General features: G+C 48.0%; 2 protein-coding genes across 2 annotated transcripts in view; one reads left to right on the top strand and one right to left on the bottom strand.

Moving 5' to 3' along the window:
* Positions 1–18,814, bottom strand: part of Gaa (alpha glucosidase) — a 139,217-nt gene that overhangs the window by 102,534 nt on the left and 17,869 nt on the right. The gene's annotated exons all lie outside the window — the stretch shown is intronic.
* On the top strand, positions 1,704–13,664 carry Eif4a3 (eukaryotic translation initiation factor 4A3). Its single transcript, XM_027955545.2, has 12 exons — positions 1,704–1,936; positions 4,073–4,145; positions 5,292–5,358; positions 7,142–7,204; positions 7,849–7,981; positions 8,167–8,247; positions 8,932–9,073; positions 9,427–9,565; positions 10,282–10,397; positions 12,983–13,090; positions 13,176–13,303; positions 13,431–13,664. Exons 1-12 carry the CDS (start codon positions 1,768–1,770, stop codon positions 13,445–13,447), a joined length of 1,236 nt encoding a protein of 411 aa, XP_027811346.1. The 5' UTR covers positions 1,704–1,767; the 3' UTR covers positions 13,448–13,664.

Genomic DNA, 18,814 nt, shown 5'->3' with positions numbered 1-18,814 from the left:
TTTTTTTCCAACAGTAAAACAGCAAGATGTCCACAGTCTGCACCTTGTGCTTCTAATCTGGCAGCACAGGCAGCAAAAACTGCAAACTGATCACAAGTGAGCTGGGCTCAGTTCCTGCTCAGGTGGATGCTCACACATAACACAAGGCTACATACAGCAGGGCACACGATCAAGGTACCTTCTCAAAACCCTGGCGAGGTGGGAGCTGATTAGTGGTGACGAAACAAAATGAGGGCTGGGCTGGGGCTCAGTGGTAGAGCGCTTGCCTAGCATGTATGAGGTCCTGGGCTTGATTCTCAGCACTACATATAAATAAATTAAATAAAGCTTCATTGACAAAAACAAACAAAATGAGGGTATTAGAATTCTATGGATACTGTAATTTGCTGACCAGTGTGGTCCAATGGAAATATAATTAAACCTTTTCTAGAAGCCCCATTTAGAAAAGCAAAACAAACAGGTGAAATTAACTAACCAAGTGGCATTTTACTCCAATCCAGTGTATCTAAAGTTAATTATTAGCATCACTTCAACACATCCGGTATGAACTTATTAATTAACGATTTTCACATCATCTCATACCAAAGCATTGAAATCCACGTGTTTTCCAACACAGGCTGTGAAACGGCATGGAAGTCCATCCGCTCCTTGTGGAGTAGACCTAAGAACTTGTCTTTACATCTTACTTAACTTCTAAGAGAATATTCAGTATGTTAACGTTATGTGTATTATAAATATTCAGCATGTCAATCAACACGGCACCCTCACTCGGCATGTTCACCGGTCAGTGCGGCCACATTCCACCGCCAGAACAGAGCCTGGCCCTAAGCCTTGCTTGTTTACCGTGGACATATTTCAACTCATATGATTTCTTGAAAAAGCGATGCTCTGGTTTTGACTGAATCAGCTTTCATAAAAGGCGCGCTCCCAAGAAGCCCTGGAGAGAAGCCGCGGAGGAGAGTGCTGCGCCGGCCCGCGGGGGCCTGGGCGGATCCCAGCCCCGGGTGGGCGGTAAGGTTCGGCCGCAAGCCGGCCACTGTGGAGTTCCCCCAAGTTGGAAAGCATGGCTCCCCCGGAGCGAGTGTCCCCAGGTGGCGAGGCCGGCCCAAAGGCGTTTTGGAGAGCGGGGTGGACAGGCGCTTAAGGTCTGGGTGAGCTGGCCGGCGATGCCACCCGGTTCCTGCCCCCCAGCGCCGGGGCGTCCCGCCTGGGGTCGCCATCTCTGCGGGACTGCACGACCGGCACATCCAGCACACCCGGAACCTCGCAGGGGGGCGGTCACTCGGGGCGCTGGGGGCTCCCGGCGCCCTCCACACCCGGGGCCCGCGGCAGCGGGAACTAGGCCTCCCGAGCCGACGGCCCGGAATGGGGACTGCTCCCGCCTCCTGGGCAGCGGCGGGCGCGCGCCACCCTCCTGGACCGCCAGCAGACCCGCTCGCGGCCGCCGCGTCCCGCAGAGGCACCCTCGCTCGCTCCGCCTCCAAAGCCCTGGGCCGCCCAGACCCCAGTCGCTCGGCTGTAGCCCCGCCCACATAAACAGTGGACTCGCCCCTCAAAATCCCGCGGGAACTCTAAACCGCGCGAGAACGGGAGCACCGCCTCTCTCCTCGGCGTCTTTTCACACGGTGACGTGCGCTCGGCACCCTCGTACACACGCACACCGCTCCGCGCTTGCGCGCGGTGGCGTCACTTCCTCTCGGCGGCTGCGCGGGGCCTGCTTCCGCTTCCCGCCGCGGCGCGCGCTCTGCTCTCGGCCAAGTTAGGATTATGGCGGCTACGGCCACGATGGCGACTTCGGGCTCGGCGCGGAAGCGTCTGCTCAAAGAGGAGGACATGACCAAAGTGGAGTTCGAGACCAGCGAGGAGGTGGACGTGACGCCCACGTTCGACACCATGGGCCTGCGGGAGGACCTGCTGCGCGGCATCTACGCCTACGGTCGGTGGGCGCGGGCCGGGGGCCGCGGGCCGGGACGTGCCGCTTGGTGCGGAGCGCGGCGCTGGGCCCAGCAGGGCTGCAGAGCCTTCGGCGCTTCCAGCCTCCCCCGGGCACACGCCTGTGTGTGCCCGCGAGGGGCCCGGGGCGCCGGGGCTTGGCAGGTTGGTTCCCTCGCGGAGCCTGCGTCTCCCTGGCCGGCGGGTCGTGCGGAGGCAGGTTCGCGTCCGGCAGCAGTAGCCGGTGCTGTGGGAAACGTGGGGGGCGACTCAGGGGAGGTTGGGGAGGTTGGGGTGGAGTAGGTAAGGGGGCTCCGGGGGGCGTTCACGTTGAGCGAGAAGGAGGACCAGAGGGAGAGCGACCCGGCCGAGGAGCCGAGGAACCGCTGGGGCGAGGAAGGGCCTCGCAGCCCCAGCTGGTGCGGGGCAGGAGCGGCGGGCCTCTGTTGTGGAAGCTCGGGCGCCAGTTTGCAGAGGTAGAGAGAGAACTTGAAGTTCGTTTCTAAGCGCTGCAAAATGTTTAAATCGCTGCAAGAGTTTAAGCATCAGAGTGACATGGCCAGATTGACAGTTTTGGAGATTGTTTGCTGTCGGTGGGTTCCGGGTGAGAGAGTTAGGGAGATGAGTTGGGAGGCTTTTGCTCTGGTCTGGCCGGGTAGGAGATGATGCTGATGCTTCACTGGAGATGGAGTCCGATAGAGCTGGCAGGGTTGGTGATGGCCTGGGAAGGAGGACTGGAGCATGAGTCCTGGGTGTTTGGAATCAACTGGTGGGTGATGCTGCAGACATCGCTTACTTGGCAACACTGAGAGGTCTTTCTTGGTCTGTTTGAGAGAGTGGGAGCCTTTCTGCTGTAATGACAGGGAGGCAGTTGTCTGTTTGACTTGGAATCCCAGGAAAGATGGCAATTGAAGATGTAGATAGTAGTACTGGCATCCAAGATCCTCCCAGTGATCTTTGTTCAGTGCTTGGACGACCACCCTTTATCTAGCAGTTTTTGCTGCACGACAGTTTGAACAGTGAAGAGAAGTTATTGAGGAATGGAAGGTGAAAGTAAGCCTTGCATCTGGGCCCTGCCTGCTTCTCAACACTCAAGGCCTCCTGCCCTGAAACACTGATATTAATTTCCTACCCATGTTTGCCTTGGTGAGGAACTTAAATCATCTGTTAATCTGCTTTTGTCAGAGATGGGAAATTGTGCTGCATTTTAAAAGACTATGAAAATAATACAGGTTTTGTACATAAAGTTTTATTTGCTTACTGGGAAAGTACTTTTAGTCCTTCATTTTATATATAGTATAGAATAGTATTTGTTAGGCAGGAGGGGTGGCGTAAATGACGCTGCATCAAGACAGGCAAAGAGTGCTGGACACCCCACAATTTGAACCACAGAGGTTAAATACCCTGTAGATGACATGAGCAGCCCACGACTTACTGCGAGCTACTAGGAAAGAGCCGTGACACTACAACAGTCACACTTGATTTAGTTTTTTTTTTTTTTTTTAATTGAGAAAGTAATGTGCAATACTGTTTGCAATGTAGTCAAGGAATAAAGAAATAATAGAGTAAAAAGGGAACTCTCCTCACCCCACTCTCCAGCAGTGATCACCAGGAACATTTTGGTACCTGTTCTTCCAGATCCTGCACACAACAAAAGATTTCTTTTTTTCCTTTCTAAACTAAACTGGATGCTCCTTTCCCAGAAGTTCTCTTTACAGATCATATCCCATTCTTTTTTTGGTGTGGGGGGACTACTGGGGACTGAACTCCGGCACTTGACCACTGAGTCAATCCCCAGCCCTATTTTGTATTGTATTTAGAGACAGGGTCTCACCTGAGTTGCTTAGCGCCTTGCTGTTGCCGAGGCTGGCTTTGAATTCGCCATCCTTCTGCTTTAGCCTCCCAAGCAGCTAGGATTACAGGTATGCACCATCATGCCTGGCTCATATCCCACTCTTGTCATCATAAAAATACATCCAACTCCAGGTCTTGAGCACTTCCTGTGTTAAACATTTGGTTCCCTTGGGGCGTGGGTTGGCAGGACTTGGCTGTTAAAAAGCAAACTATGGATGCCCTTGGGGTGCTTGCTGTGAATGGTTTTAATGTTGTGAGAGCTAATTTTTTTTGGTTTGATTTGTAGGTTTTGAAAAACCATCAGCAATCCAACAGCGAGCTATCAAGCAGATAATTAAAGGGAGAGACGTCATTGCACAGTAAGTTGACCTCTGTGGAGAGGAGAGATTAGACCCAGTCAGTGACATGCAGTGCTGAGAGGTGCCTTGAGGTGTGTCTGTCCATGCACTCAGGGTGAGCTCTGTCCGTCATTTCAGCCCCAAGGTTTTACATTGTATGGCTTTTGTGTTCTTTACTAGAGAAAGCTTTTGTCTTTTAGCTAGTTTTGCTTAGCTGTCAGTTTGCTTGTGGACTTATATGTAATATTCCTTCAATAGTTTTCATTTGTCTTGTTTTTGTTTTTCTTTTCCTCCCCCTACTCTGCCCAGCACCCAGCTTTTTTGGACGGGCTGTACCAGGGATTGAACCCCAGGGTACTCAACCACTGAGCCACATCTCCAGCCCAGATTTTGTATTTTATTCGAGACAGGGTCTCACTGAGCTACTTAGCGCCTCACTGTTGCTGAGGCTGGCTTTACTCGTGATCTTCCTGAGCTGCTGGGATTATAGGCATGCACCACTGCTCCTGGCCCCCACTTCTTTTTGACTAATTGATTGTGCTCAGGGTGGAACCCAGGACCTTGTGCATGCTAGGCAGGTCCTCTATTGGTGAGCTACACTCCCAAGCGCCCCCCACACCATACTGGGGATTGAACCCAGGGCCACTGTACCACTGAGCTATATCCTTAGTCCCCCCCCCCCCCCCCCTTTTTTTTTTTGTTTTGAGACAGGGTCTCACCAAGTTGCTGAGATGGAACAAGTCTCCTGATTTAGTCAGCTGCTCCATATCTGAGATCACAGGCATGCACCACTGTCTGTCCCTGTTTGCCTGATTTTTTAAAACATTCAACTATAAAAAAAATTATTTTATATAACAAAAATCTTAGGAAATAATTGTATGTATGTAAAGGGGACTTCCCTCTTTTTTGCCACCTATAAAACACCTGTGTGAAGTTGTAGATTCTGTAGGTCTGTTGCCCTGTGCAAAGCCACATGGACTGTCATCATCTGTGGAGATGTAAATGTTGTGATGCTGTGCTCTGAGTCTCATCCCCTTGCAGTTCAGATCTTGGGGTGAGAGGAGCATTTGCTTGGAAGAAGCCGTCTGAGTGCTCCAGAGCCGGGCCCTTGAAGCATTGCAGTGGTGGGTCGCCCTCCCTCTGATCACACTCTGCTTCCTTGCATAGGTCCCAGTCTGGTACAGGCAAGACAGCCACCTTCAGTATTTCAGTCCTCCAGTGTTTAGACATACAGGTGAGTTGCCGCTCTCTCTACCAGTGCCCTTCCACCCTGGAAGAGCTGGCTTTCCCTCCAGCTGTGTTTAAGGAGTGCAGTGCTTTAAGTTCTCTGCTTGTGCTGACTTAGGAGTTAAAGAGAATTTCAGTTGCTGTAAACATTTGAGCTACCAAAAATCTGTCATGAATTCCTTTTTATTTAAACTAGGAGGTTTTTTTTTTTTCTTTTTAAATAACTTTACCCAAAATAAAAAGTTTCTTCTCAGCAAAAGAAACAATATGTGAGGTGAATAGAGAGCCTGCATCTTGGGAGCAAATCTTTACTCCTCAAACATCAGATAGAGCACTAATCTCTAGGGTATATAAAGAACTCAAAAAGCTAAACACCAAAAAAACAAATAAGCAAATCAATAAATGGGCCAAGGACTGAAGAGACACTTCTCAGAAGATGATGTACAATCAATCAACAAATACATGAAAAAATGTTCATCATCACTAGCAATTAGAGAATGCAAATCAAAACCACTCTAAGATTTCATCTCACTCCAATCAGAATGGCAGCTATTATGCATACAAATAACAATAAGTGTTGGCAAGGATGTGGGGAAAAAGGCACACTCATACACTGCTGGTGAGATTGCAAATTGGTGCAGCCAATTTGGAAAGCAGTGTGGAAATTTCTTGGAAAACTGGGAATGGAACCATCGTTTGACCCAGCTATCTCTCTCCTCGATCTGTGCACAAAGAACTTAAAAACAGCATACTACAGGGACACAGCCACATCAATGTTAATAGCAGCACAATTCACAATAGCTAAACTGTGGAACCAACCTAGATGCCCTTCAATAGATGAATGAATAAAAAAAAAATGTGCCATATATACACAATGGAATATTACTCAGCAGTAAAAGAGAATAAAATTATGGCGTTTGCAGGTAAATGGATGGAGTTAGAGAAGATTATGCTAAGTGAAGTTAGCCAATCCCAAAAAACTGAATGCCGAATGTTTTCTTTTGATATAAGGAGGCTGATTCATAGTGGGATAGGGAGTGCGAGCGTGGGAGGAAAAGACAAACTCTAGATAGGGCAGAGGGGTTGGAGGGGAAGGGAGGGGGCAGGGGGTTATTAATGATGGTGGAATGTGATGATCATTATCATCTGAAGTACATGTATGAAGATACGAATTGGTGTGAATATATTACGTATACAACCAGAGATATGAAAAATTGTGCTCTATATGTGTAATAAGAATTGTAATGCATTCTGCTGTCATATATAAATAAAAATAATTTTTTAGTTGTAGATGGGCACAATACCTTTATTTTATTTATTCATTTTTATATGGTGCTGAGGATTGAACCCAGTGCCTCATATGTGCAAGGCAAGTGCTCTGCTGCTGAGCGACAATCCCAGCCCTAGAAGTTTTTTTTTTTTTTTTTTAACTAGAGGAAGTTCTTTTCTGCACAAAGGAGTCTTCACTGATATGTCAAGTATTTGCTAAATTTACAGTTGAAAAAAAAAATATATATGTATATATTTAGTTGTTGATAGGCTTTTATTTTATTTATTTATATGTGGTGCTAAGAATTGAAGCCAGTGCTTCACACATATGCCAGGCAAGTGTGCTACTGCTCAGCTCCAGCCCCAGCTCCTGTTATAATTTAAGTAATCTTAAGATTTGCTTATCTCCGTTAGCAGTCAGAAGTTAGTGAGATATATTTAAAGTGGCTCTGAGTGTGAATGTTTGCAATCTACCTTGCAAAAAAATGCTGAGGATTCTCTTTCTTCTGATTATTTACCAGGTTCGAGAAACCCAGGCTTTGATCTTGGCTCCAACAAGAGAGTTAGCTGTACAGATTCAAAAGGTGAGACAGTTAAAGTTTGTGGTATTGTGTTTGCAGATGTCGCTTTTAAGGTTTAATGTAAAAGACCAATTGATTGATTAATGCTATTTTTCTGTTTTCTCAAAATAATTTTCTTATTTCTTTCTTTTCCCCTTTGGGGCTGGGGACTGAACCCAGGGCTTTGCACATTCTGGACAATTGACTGCTAATGTTTTGTTGTAAATTGTTACATAATATATAGATTGTGGGTTTAAGTATTTTACTGTAGTTGATGTGCTTTTAATAGGTTTGTTTCATATGGTTTAAGAATTGTAACTTTTTCAACAAACAATCCACTTTAATGAAATAGTTATTTTATACTTCTGTACTTTGGAAGGGTTTGTTAGGTTGTTAATTTTGGTGTCTTTGAGTAAATAGAATTGTAAGTTACACGTTTTCTGATCTTTCTATAATTAATATATATTGTTTTTATGATGAGAAACTGGCAAAATTAGCTTTGTCTCAGCAGAGAAGAGTGGTTTTACGTGGTTGTATGGCATAAATGGTGGCATAAGTGATAATCAGCAGTACTGTAAATGGAGATAGAAGCGATCTTCGTTTTTTTGGACAGTTCAGTTGCATCTGACATTGTAGCACCCTGGACATGAACCTGCTTTTTGATTCAGGGCCTGCTCGCTCTGGGAGACTACATGAATGTCCAGTGCCATGCCTGTATTGGGGGCACCAACGTCGGGGAGGACATCCGGAAGCTGGACTATGGGCAGCATGTTGTCGCTGGCACTCCAGGGCGTGTCTTTGGTGAGCACTCTTGTCAGTGAAGGTGGTGCTGAGGTAGTGTTTGTGAGTGTGCTTAAAGCGTGCGGGATGGTTGTTTTGGTATCATAAGCTGCTTGTGCGTTCCTGTGTCTGGGCCATTCAGACCTGTTGGAGTGTCTCTTTGCTTATAGCCTCAGGTATGATTATTTCCAAATCTAATTTTGTAGATATGATTCGTCGCAGAAGTTTAAGGACTCGGGCAATCAAGATGCTGGTTTTGGATGAGGCTGATGAGATGTTGAATAAAGGTACGAGTAACAACTGATTTTCCACAGAAAGCACTGTGAAAAGTTCAAGGCTGGCTTCAGCAACTTATCGAGACCATGTCTCAAAATAAAAAGGACTGGGGATATGGCTTAGTGGTACAGTGCCTCTGGGTTCAATCTTTAGTATCCAAAAAAAAGCAAACATTGTGGATACAAGTACTAGTTTTTTGTTTGTTTGCATTTTGTTTTGGAAAAATAGTAATGCTTTGGGGACAATGGTGTACATAAAGTTCCTACTTTGATTTTTTTGTATGGAGGGGTTTATAGGACAAATCATAGGGTTTAGGGGTGTAGCTAAGTGGTAGAACGGTTGCCTAGCACTTGTGAGGCACTGAGTTCGATCCTTAGTACCACATAAAAAAATAAAGGTATTATGTCCATCTACAACTAAAAATATTAAAAAAAAAAAAAAAAGACTGATCATAGCCAGGCTGAGTGTTTTACCCCAGACTGATCTGGCACGTGAGTTGTGTTTGATGGGTTGGCACCAGCAGTGGTGGTGGTGCAGGGTGGCTGTGGAGAGGCGTGGTTGGTTGGACGGGCAGGTGTTGATATGTGCCTGGGGATTCCTTCCAGAGCACAGACTCTCCTGCTGGGAATTGTTCAGCTGTGGGCAGCTCTTTTGCACGCAGTCTCAGATAACCCTGCCTGTTTTTTCCTCATCAGGTTTCAAAGAGCAGATTTACGATGTGTACCGGTACCTGCCCCCAGCCACACAGGTGGTCCTCATCAGCGCCACTCTGCCTCACGAGATCCTGGAAATGACCAACAAGTTCATGACAGACCCCATCCGTATCCTGGTGAAGCGGTAGGCGAGCCCTCTTGATTGCCTTTTTGAAAATAGCTAGTGTAACACTCAGCTTTTGTAGTACCCTTTGACCCAGTAGTTCCAAATTTAAAAAAATGAGCTGTTGGTGCTTAGTTGTTAATAGTGGGTTTTGGGGAACCATAACATTCAGACAGATCTAAAATGTAAGCCTAAGTAGGAGAAGGGGTGACCTTCTAGGGGAGAAGGGAGAATGGTGTGGCTGGGCAGAAGGGGAAGGGCTGTAGGAACCAAGTTCTTATGTGGTGGCCTTTGATCTCCCCGCAGCCTGGCTTGTGGCCCCCGAGTCCTGGTTGCAAGAAGGGTATGTAACAGGGTTTGTCTTTTTCCACCAGTGATGAACTGACCCTGGAAGGCATCAAACAGTTTTTCGTGGCAGTGGAAAGAGAAGAGTGGAAGTTTGACACCTTGTGTGACCTCTATGACACTCTGACCATCACTCAGGCGGTCATCTTCTGTAACACCAAGAGGAAGGTGCGCAGCCTGGCTGAGGTCTTGTGGGAAGCTGCAGGTTGTGTCTGTTTGACTCAGGCTGAGCTTTGTTGTAAGGTGCAGGTAGTGTCTATTTTAGGCTTTGTGAATTCCAGGTCCCTGTGCAAAAACAGCCATAGACTGTGGGTACAAAAACAGCTTGGTTCTATTGCAGTCAAACTTTATTCACAAAAAATACTAATGGTACAGTGGTGTGTGCCTGTGGTCCCAGCTGCTGGAGTTCAGGAGTTTGAGGCCAGCTGGGCATCATATCAAGAACTCAGCTCAAAAGAGAAAAAGGGATACTGATGCTGGTTCTACCCCTTAAGATTCAGATGGCATCAGTGTAGGTGCACCCAGGCCTTGGGAAGTTGAGGCCCCCAGGTGTGCAGGGTAGGCAGAGCTGAAAGCATCAGAGGATGACAGGAAAGGAAGTGGGACTGCATTAAAAAAAAAAAATGTGAATTTAAATTTCATATGAGAATAGACATCTGAGAATCATTATGTGGAATAAATTGATTAAGACTGTTCTGCAGTTGATCCACACAGTATTTGCTGGGTAAATAACTACAGAATCTATTTTATTTGTCTGAGTGCCAACAGCACTTGTTTTGTGAGTGTTTATGTTGGTTCTGCAAAAAAATGGAAGCAAAACCCTGAGTACACATTGCCGTTCTGGGTTCTGAGCTCATAGTAACATCTCCTGATTTGATTTCTAGGTTGACTGGCTGACAGAGAAAATGAGAGAAGCCAATTTCACCGTGTCCTCGATGCACGGAGACATGCCTCAGAAGGAGCGGGAGTCCATCATGAAGGAATTCCGGTCTGGTGCCAGGTCTGTAGCATCTTCCTCTCATACTGGTGCTGGGCAGGGTGGTGGGCTGTCCTCAGTGCTGCTGCTGAGCACTTTGTGGTTGTAACTTGAGCTTTGTTGCCCACTAGACACTGGGAGGTGATAGTGTCAGAGCAGTTTACCTGGTAAGTGGAGCCACCTCGCTGGTATGTGAGTTAGGTTGAGGGGATAACTGGCGTTAACTAGTGGGTTAATTTAGAAATGTGTATTTTTGTTTACGAATAAATGGGGATTTTCATATTATCTTTTAGTAATTGATTTTTAGTTTGAATTCACAGTGGTCAGAGGACATACTTGTGTGGGTTGGTTTCTTTGAAATTCATTCAGACTTGCTTTGTGGCCCAGCCTGCGTTATGTGGCTGTTCTCCGTGTCCTGGAGCAGGCGTGTCCCATTAGATTTCAGTCACAGGTGGTTTCCAGCTGGCCTACACTCTCCCTGTTCAGCTCTTTTGTTGTGGTGGGTGAGGCCTTCCCCAGGAGGGCCTTGCTAGGTCCACCCCAGATGTGTACCCATCCAGAGCTGCTTTCTGGAGAACTCCCTTGTACCGCAGTGTCCTAATGTGTAGTAATAGTAATGCCTCTGTCCTGGAGCTGACCTGCCGCCCGCACCAGTACGGTGTGTGTCTGCACGCTGTCCTTCTGCATTGTGTCTTCCTGCATTGTTGTCATTGTCCTTGGGTTTCAGAGGTGTTTCTTGGAAAGAGAGTGCAGTTGGCATTTGTTTTGATTTAGTGATTTATTTTATGTGGTGCTGAGGATCAAACCCACTGCCTCACACATGCTCTACCACTGAGCCATAGCCCAGCCCTTCTAGTTCTTTTTTCTTAATTTTGACTTATTTGTTTATTTTGTGGTGCTGGGGATGGAACAAGGACCTCATGCATGCTAGGCGAGTGCTGTATCACTGAGCTGTGTCCTCAGCCCTTTCAAAATTTTAAAAAATTCTGACACAGGATTTTGCTAAGTTGCTCCAACTGGCATTGAACATATGATCCTCCTTCCTCAGTCTTTCAGGTCACTCAGATTATAGGGAAACTTCCTTTTTCCCTCCTCCCTGAAGAATTTTATTTCCTTTTTAATATTTATTTTGTAATTTTAGGTGGATACAATATCTTTTTATTTTAATGTGGTGCTGAGGATTGAATCCAGTGCCTCACTCATGCTAGGCAAGCACTGTACACTGAACCCCAACCCCCAGAAGTTTACTTCTTTATATTATATTTAGTACTAACCTCAGAGATTATACTATGTCCCTGGGTTCTTGACATGTAATTATTTGATTCTTTTACTGTTGCCCCACTTAACATGAAGACCTTAAAACATTAACTTCGTTTACCCGCAAACCTAAGGTTATTGTCATATTTGTTAGCATACATACATGCTTATTTGCAGGGCTGGCGATCACTGAACATTTTTGCTTTATGTAACAAAATTTATTTAGATTTAGACATGTTTGCTACTACATTTTTTTTTTCCCCCTCTCTGAACTTCCACCTGAGATTTGTTGGTGTTTGGGTCTGTGGATGAGAGTCTTGTGGTTTCTCTGAAAGGAGAAACTTGTCTTGAGACACTTGCTGAGAGAGAATTCCAGGTTGGTGGTTGGTTTCTTCTATGCAGAGTCCTCTAAGTTGCCCAGGATGGCCTTAGCTTTGATGCCTCTGCCTGTGCCTGCTGAGTTGCCAGGCTGGCAGGCATTCCACAGGTGGGCCTCTTAGCCCGTTTCTCCTTGTGTTTAGATTCGGCAGTCCTTATGAAGTCTAGATGTGGCTTCTGTTCTGGGTTGACGCTCCTAGGACTTGGAGGTGCTCTGCTTTTCCCCTTTGGTCATTGCTTTAGCTCTTCTCCTGTCTGTGGGCTCTAGCTGGGCACGCCAGTGCTTCTGGCCCAGCACCGTGGGGACAGAAGTCCAGCTGTATGTGTGATTAGAGATTTCAATAACCATATTAGTGTAGGTGAAAAGAAACAGGTGAAGTCAATTCTGGTATATTTTATTAACCCAGTATGTAGTATTGATTCAACATGTAATCATCAGTACTAAAAATATTACTGAGAGGTTTGTGTTTTTTGTTTTGCCTTTTTTTGTACCAAATTTCAAAATCTAGTGTGTATGTTATACTTACAGAGCATGTTGGTTCACCAGCCGTGTTTCAGTTCCTCTGTGGGCTCCTGTGCTCTAGCCTCCGGTGGCCGGCACTGTTCTGTGATGTGTCAGACGCTGGGTGTTTTGAAGGTGGTGTGGGTTTTTCAGAAGAGAGTGTAGCCACTGAACTAAACCAGTGCAGTTCTGTTAATTTAGTTTTTCTAAGCAAAAGTAAACTTTTTAATCAGTTATTGGTATTGAGCTGAGTCCAAACAAATTTCTGTACTAACAGGTACCCTTTTAAAAATCAGAGCACAAGACCTAAGTAGCTGGAGAGACCAGGTGCTCCTTCGAATGGGGCTCTCTGATGCGGTCCCTCACCCCTGGGGGTGAGGGCTCTGTGTGGGGTGATGCTGCTGCTCGGGGCTCGCAACTGCTAGTGGAGGCAGGCCCAGGCTCATGTCTTCATGGCCCTTTCTCTCTGCAGCCGAGTGCTCATTTCCACAGACGTCTGGGCCCGGGGGCTGGATGTCCCCCAGGTGTCCCTCATCATCAACTATGACCTGCCCAACAACAGAGAACTGTACATACACAGGTGGGCCAGCCTTCCCTGCCTCCTCCTGCTGTGGTTACTGAGACCTCTCGCTGTCTTTACTAAAGCAGCTGCTTTATTCCCGTAGAATTGGGAGATCGGGTCGATATGGCAGGAAGGGTGTGGCCATCAATTTTGTGAAGAATGACGACATCCGCATCCTCAGAGACATCGAGCAGTACTATTCCACTCAGATTGACGAAATGCCTATGAATGGTAAGGGGCCCCTGCATCCTGGTCTAGGCACTGGAGTCCTCTGGTTTTGTTGTCTTTGTAAGTCTTAGTGGAAATACAGATTTCCTCTGGTTTCAGTCGCCTTAATCTTGTCATTCTTCCCTTCCAGTTGCTGACCTGATCTGAAGACCCTGCCCCTATGCTGAAGATGAACTGGGGACTGTGGCCTGTTTTGTATGCCCATTTGAAAATGTGTAGGGGCAGTTTATATTTAATAGGGTTGATGTGAACTCTCTTCTTATAGCAGCCCCCAGGAAGAGCCCTGGGGACTTTGCCACTTTTTCTTATCCATGTGTAAATAATGCATTGCTCCAAGTCTTTTTCATTAAACATTTAAAAATTTCCCGTAAACTCTTTTCTTATGATGCCATCAGCTTTTCTAGTAACTTGCAGGGTGGTTTTGGGCAGGCGCCTGCTCTTACCTCACAGCATAGGCAGAACCCACTGTGAAATGTGTGAGGTGTAGGAGGCAGGCTAGCAAGAGCTGTAGAAAAATCAGGGACTTTGGGTTTGGCCGAGATTTGTTTGACAGGATAGGAAATTACAGAGTGGACATGTCAAGGTGCCGTGTGCTTTTCTCCTCTGAAGACACGTGGTAAAAGTGGAGGAGTAAGCCACAGGACAGGGGAGCTGCTGGAGAGCTGCCCCTGATGGGGCTTGGTCTGGAACTCGTGACTCCCCGTGTCCTCATTGTGCCCCCCAACCCTGGACTGCACACAGTACTGCTCCAGACCTGGGGGGAGGTTGTCCTGTATTGCCAATCACGAACCTTGTGAGTCAAAAGAATTCAGGCTGCATTTGGAAGAAGAGACGGCAGGAATTCTTAGGAATCTTGCTGGGTGTGAAGAAGGGGCCAGAGCCAAGATCTGGGGGTAGCCTCTGGAATCTGAGGAGGACCCTGACCGACAGCAGGGGAACTGAGAGCTCCTAACTGCGTGGAACGGAATTCTGCTCACTGCTGGCAGGAGCAGGGATGGATACCCTGGAGCCTCCGGAGGAAAATGGCCTGCCTCACGTAGATTTCAGCCAGGTGGACACCTGACAAACTCCTGACCTACACGGCTGGTTATAACAGTTGTCATTTTAGGTCACTAAAATGTGGTAATGTTATAGCAGCAACAGGATATATTTATAACTCAATAAGACAAGCAGCCCATCCCAAAATAGGCCAAAACTGGAATAGTTGCTTTGCCAAGAAGGTTTGTGGGTGACATGAGTAGTGGCTGAGAAGCAGTGGTCCTCAGGGGCGCATGGTTCAGAGCCACAGCGGTAACTGACCTGTTCCCTGGAGCTGAAACCAGAACGACCCTTCCCAGAGGTGGCGTGGACAGGAGTCCGTGCTTCTCACAGTGCAGAGTGAGTGGAGTGCCGAGTGGTTTGACATGAGGAAGATGATGTGGCTGGGGCGCCAAACGTGATCTGAACCTCCCTGTCACCCTGGCGGTGTTTGCCCCAAAGCAGTGAAGTGTCTGTCCAAGACTGGTCCAGAACCACGAGTGAGCGCCACAGTAGGCAAAGGGCCTGTTGGAGTAGGCTGAAGCAAGGGGAGTTTAGGGTAACCTGAGCACGCCTCCATGAACTATCTGGAGAGAATAGTCAGGCCACAGGGGTTAATGCTCAGGTTGGCGCCAGTTGGTTGCTGGGCAGAACTCTTCACAGAAGGACTTCTGAGTGGCTGGCTGTGGCTCAGGGGTGAAGTACTTGCCTAGAGTGCACGGGCCCTGGGTTCAGTCTCAGTACTGCAAAAATTTTAAAAAGCATGGCTGAGGCAGGAGGGTGGCCGGTTAGAGGCTACCTGAGTACCTCAGCAAGACTGTCTAAAAAATAAATAGGACTGAGGGCTGGGCTGGGCACATGGCTCAGTGGTAGAGGGATTCCCTGGCCGGCGCAAGACCCCACGTTCAGTCCCCAGCACTGCGAAGAGAAGGGCTGAGGGTATAGCTCAGTTGCTAGAGCACTTGCACAGGGTGTGTGAGGTCTGCAAAAGTCCCCCGCATGGTACAAGGGCGCAGTGCTTGGGACCACCACTTTTGGCAGTCGTGAGTTTTGAGAACCCCTCCTCTTGGCTCTGTCTTGCTGGGTTGGCAGAAGTGACTGCATTCTGACTCCGAGGTTTGACAGGTACGCAGCTGCTGACTGTACCTGTGTGATGCGGGCCACGGGAAGGCAGGCTTCTGTCTAGTCGCTGTTTTACCCACGTGTTTGGGCAGAGCCTGGCCCAGGGCAGGACCTTGCATATGCCTGGGGAACCAGAATGCTGAGCCCTGGGTGCTGGGACTGCACGTCCTTTGCTCCGCATCCTGCCCTCCCCACAGCCCCTGTTGCTCACGTCACAGGTGACGGCTGGCTACCCAGGCCAAGCTGCGTTTCACTGCCCGTCCTGCATGTGGACCGCCCAACAGTCTGTTAGGTCTTCTTTCTTGGCTCTCCCTCTCCACCCCTCACCTGCCACCATCCCAGAGGCCACTGGGGCTTCTGCAAGCTTGTGGAAGGGGACCTTCCTACTGGCTCCACTCTGGGCCTCTGCATGATCAGGAAGAATAGGAATGAGGACCACAGGCTCAGTGGCCACTGGGGGGCTTCACTGCAGGCAACATGAATTTTTTTTTGTTTGTTTGGTTTGGTTTTGATACCAGGGATTGTTCCTACAGGCACTCAACCACTGAGCCACATTCTCAGCCCTTTTAATTTTTTGTTTTTTGAGACAGGGTCCTACTAAGTTCCTGAGGCTGGCTTTGAACTTGTGATCCTCCTGCCTCAGCCTCTTGAGTTTCTGGGGTTATAGGCATCGCGCACCTAGCTTTAGTGTTTTCTTTAACAGGAAGAATAGGTGTTCATTTCTCCGGTTTTTATTGGGGCACTACAGTTGTACATAATGGTGGATTTGTTACATGTTTGTACATGCACACAGTAGGGTGTAACAGTGTAACTATTATTTGGCCAACACCACTCCCCACCTCCCTCCCCTGTTCCCTCTCCTCTACTGATCTCCACTCGCACCTTTCTTTCCGTTTTGCTTCCACATATGACCCTTGGCCTTGTGAGTTTGGCTTATTTTGCTTAACATGATGGTCTCTTGTACCCTCCATTTTCCTGCAAATGACAATTCTATTTTTCTTTATGGTTGAATTAAACTCCATTGTGTATATATGCTGCATTTTCTTTATCCATTTATCCACTGATGGACACCTAGGCTGGGTCCATAACTTGGCTGTTGTGAATTGTGCTGCTGTAAACATGGGTATGTGGGTATTGCTGTAGTGGGACAGCTTAGTTCTTCAGGTAAGTACTGAGAAGTGGCATGGTGGGTCATATTGTGGTTCCACGCCTCCTCTGGAGGCATGCTGGTTTCCACAGTGGTGGTACCGATTCCCGATCTCACCACAGTGTGAAAGTGCTCCTTTTTCTCCACATGCTCCCCAGCACTCATTATTGTTTGTATTCTGGATGACAGCCATTCTAACTGTGGTGAGATGAAATCTCAGTGTAATTTTGATCTGCATTTCCCTAATTGCTAATGATCTTCAACGTTGTTTTTATATATTTGTTGGCCATTTGTATTTCTTATAAAAAGTATCCATTTAGTTCTCTTGCCCATTTATTAATTGGGTTTATGGTGCTTATTTCAGTGTTAAGGTTTTTGAGCTCTTTATATATTCTAGATACTAATCCTCTGGCTGAAGAGTAGTTAGCAGGGGCGGGGCTGTGGCTCAGAGGTAGAGCGCTCACCTACCATGTGTGAGGCACCAGGATTGATCCTTAGCACCACATAAAGAAAATAAGGATATTGTGTCCACCTATAAATAAAAAATAAATATTTTAAAAAAAGAATAGGTAGCAAAGATTTTCTCCCATTCTCTAGGTTTTCTCTTCACATTTCTAATTGTTCCTTTGCTGTGCAGAAGCTTTTTAATTTGATGCCATCCCATTTTTGAAGGCTTGGCATAATTTCCTGAATTTTAGGGGTCCTACTGTGCCTATATGCTGGAGGGTTGACCCTGTGTTTCCTTCTTAGAGTTGCATGGTTCTGATCTAATTCCTAGGTCTGCGTTGGCTTCTGTGCAGGGTGAGATAAGGATCTGGTGTCGTTCTTCCAATATGGAAACCCACCTTTCCCAGCACCATTTGTTAAAAGGCTGCCTTTTCTCCAGTGTAGGTTTCTGGCACCTTTGTGAAGGACTCGATGGCTACGTCTGTGTGGGGCTCTCTTCTGTACCACTGGTCTAGCCACATCAATTTCTGATGTCACCCTGAGGCTGCGGCTGCAGGACAACAACCTGACCCCTGGGAGCAGATGCGAGTGGGGATGTCTTCAGAGCTCAGAGGACCTGCTGGGCCCTTGCCTGATAGCACTGCCACACTTAAGATGAAGCTCAGAGCTTCTCCATCCCTCCCTCCCTGGCAGGACAAAAAAGGAAGGTTTAAGTTGATTCGGTGTTAACAGGAGGTGACCACATGCCCAGTCTTGGGAGCAGCATGAGATTGCTGTGGCCTGTTAGGAAGTTACAAAGAACCTCCAGGCGGGGTGTAGCTCCCGGCAGAGCGCTGGCCCAGCTCGAGCTAGGCCCTGGCTGCATCCCCAGCACCACACACCTGCAAATTGAGACAAAGCAGTAAGTCTTTGGGGCCCTTCTGAGAGGTTGCATGCTTGCCCCTGGCCTCACACACGACTGTGGCCAGGAACATCGAGCCGGAGCCTTTCCTCTGGAGCACTGGGTCTTATTTGGAAGAAGCCCCTTCTGAGGTCCTCTTGTCCACAGCCTTGGCGCAGAAGGGACACCCCACCTATTTTCCCAGGCCCAGACATTCTCCATTGCCTCAGAGCTGGGGAATACTGGGAGGTGAGACCAGAGGTCCGAGCCTTGAGACCGGGTTACTGTTACTCTCTCCCTCCTAGAGGGCGCCGTATTGCGTGTCCAGGCGTGGGGACCACTCCACTTCTGCAGCTGAGCTCACTCAAGCTTGGCAGGCTGCTGCTCCACCAGGTGTGGGTCAGAATCAGAGGTGAAGCCGCCTTGGCCCCTGCCGACCTGTGACTGCCGGCCAGCGTCCCATGCTACAGGCTGCACAGCGTGAACCAGGGTGTGAGTAGGCCCCGGCCTCTTGGCCTCTCTGAAGATATAGCTGACTCCTCTTCCCACCCGACCTGTCCCTTTCCTCCCAGGGCCACCACAGGGTGCCAAGCTCCTTGCCCAGTACCCTGCGAGAAGGGTCAGGTCCTGCAAGGAACAGTGCCCTTTAGGGCAGTGTGGTTGCACAGGTGAGGACACTGATGGCCTGTCCAGCCTGGTGGCAGCTGCCACACTCCATCTACCCTCCCTGGAAAATGCGAAGTGTTGGGGACAGGGTGCCTTGGGTCACTGAGCCCTGACCCAGGGACTGCTGCCTGGGGAGGGGCTGCCCCCCTCATTCTTCCCCTTCTGGGTTTGTGTTCTTCCTGGGCACTTGGGAGCAATGGGCACTCATGGAGGGCCTTCCTTTGTCCCTGTCCTC

This window comes from Marmota flaviventris, chromosome 17 (genome assembly GCF_047511675.1).
Source record: "Marmota flaviventris isolate mMarFla1 chromosome 17, mMarFla1.hap1, whole genome shotgun sequence".
Taxonomy (NCBI): Eukaryota; Metazoa; Chordata; class Mammalia; order Rodentia; family Sciuridae; genus Marmota; species Marmota flaviventris.
Note: the sequence above shows the minus strand (reverse complement) of the source record. Positions and strands in the feature narration are given on the sequence as shown.

Excerpts from the sequence above, each read along its gene's own strand:
- Eif4a3 (XM_027955545.2), top strand. The coding sequence starts at position 1,768 with ATGGCGGCTACGGCCACGATGGCGACTTCGGGCTCGGCGCGGAAGCGT. Across the intron at positions 1,937-4,072 it reads GCGCGGCATCTACGCCTACG|GTTTTGAAAAACCATCAGCA; the intron begins GTCGGTGGGCGC and ends TTTGATTTGTAG. Across the intron at positions 7,982-8,166 it reads CACTCCAGGGCGTGTCTTTG|ATATGATTCGTCGCAGAAGT; the intron begins GTGAGCACTCTT and ends CTAATTTTGTAG.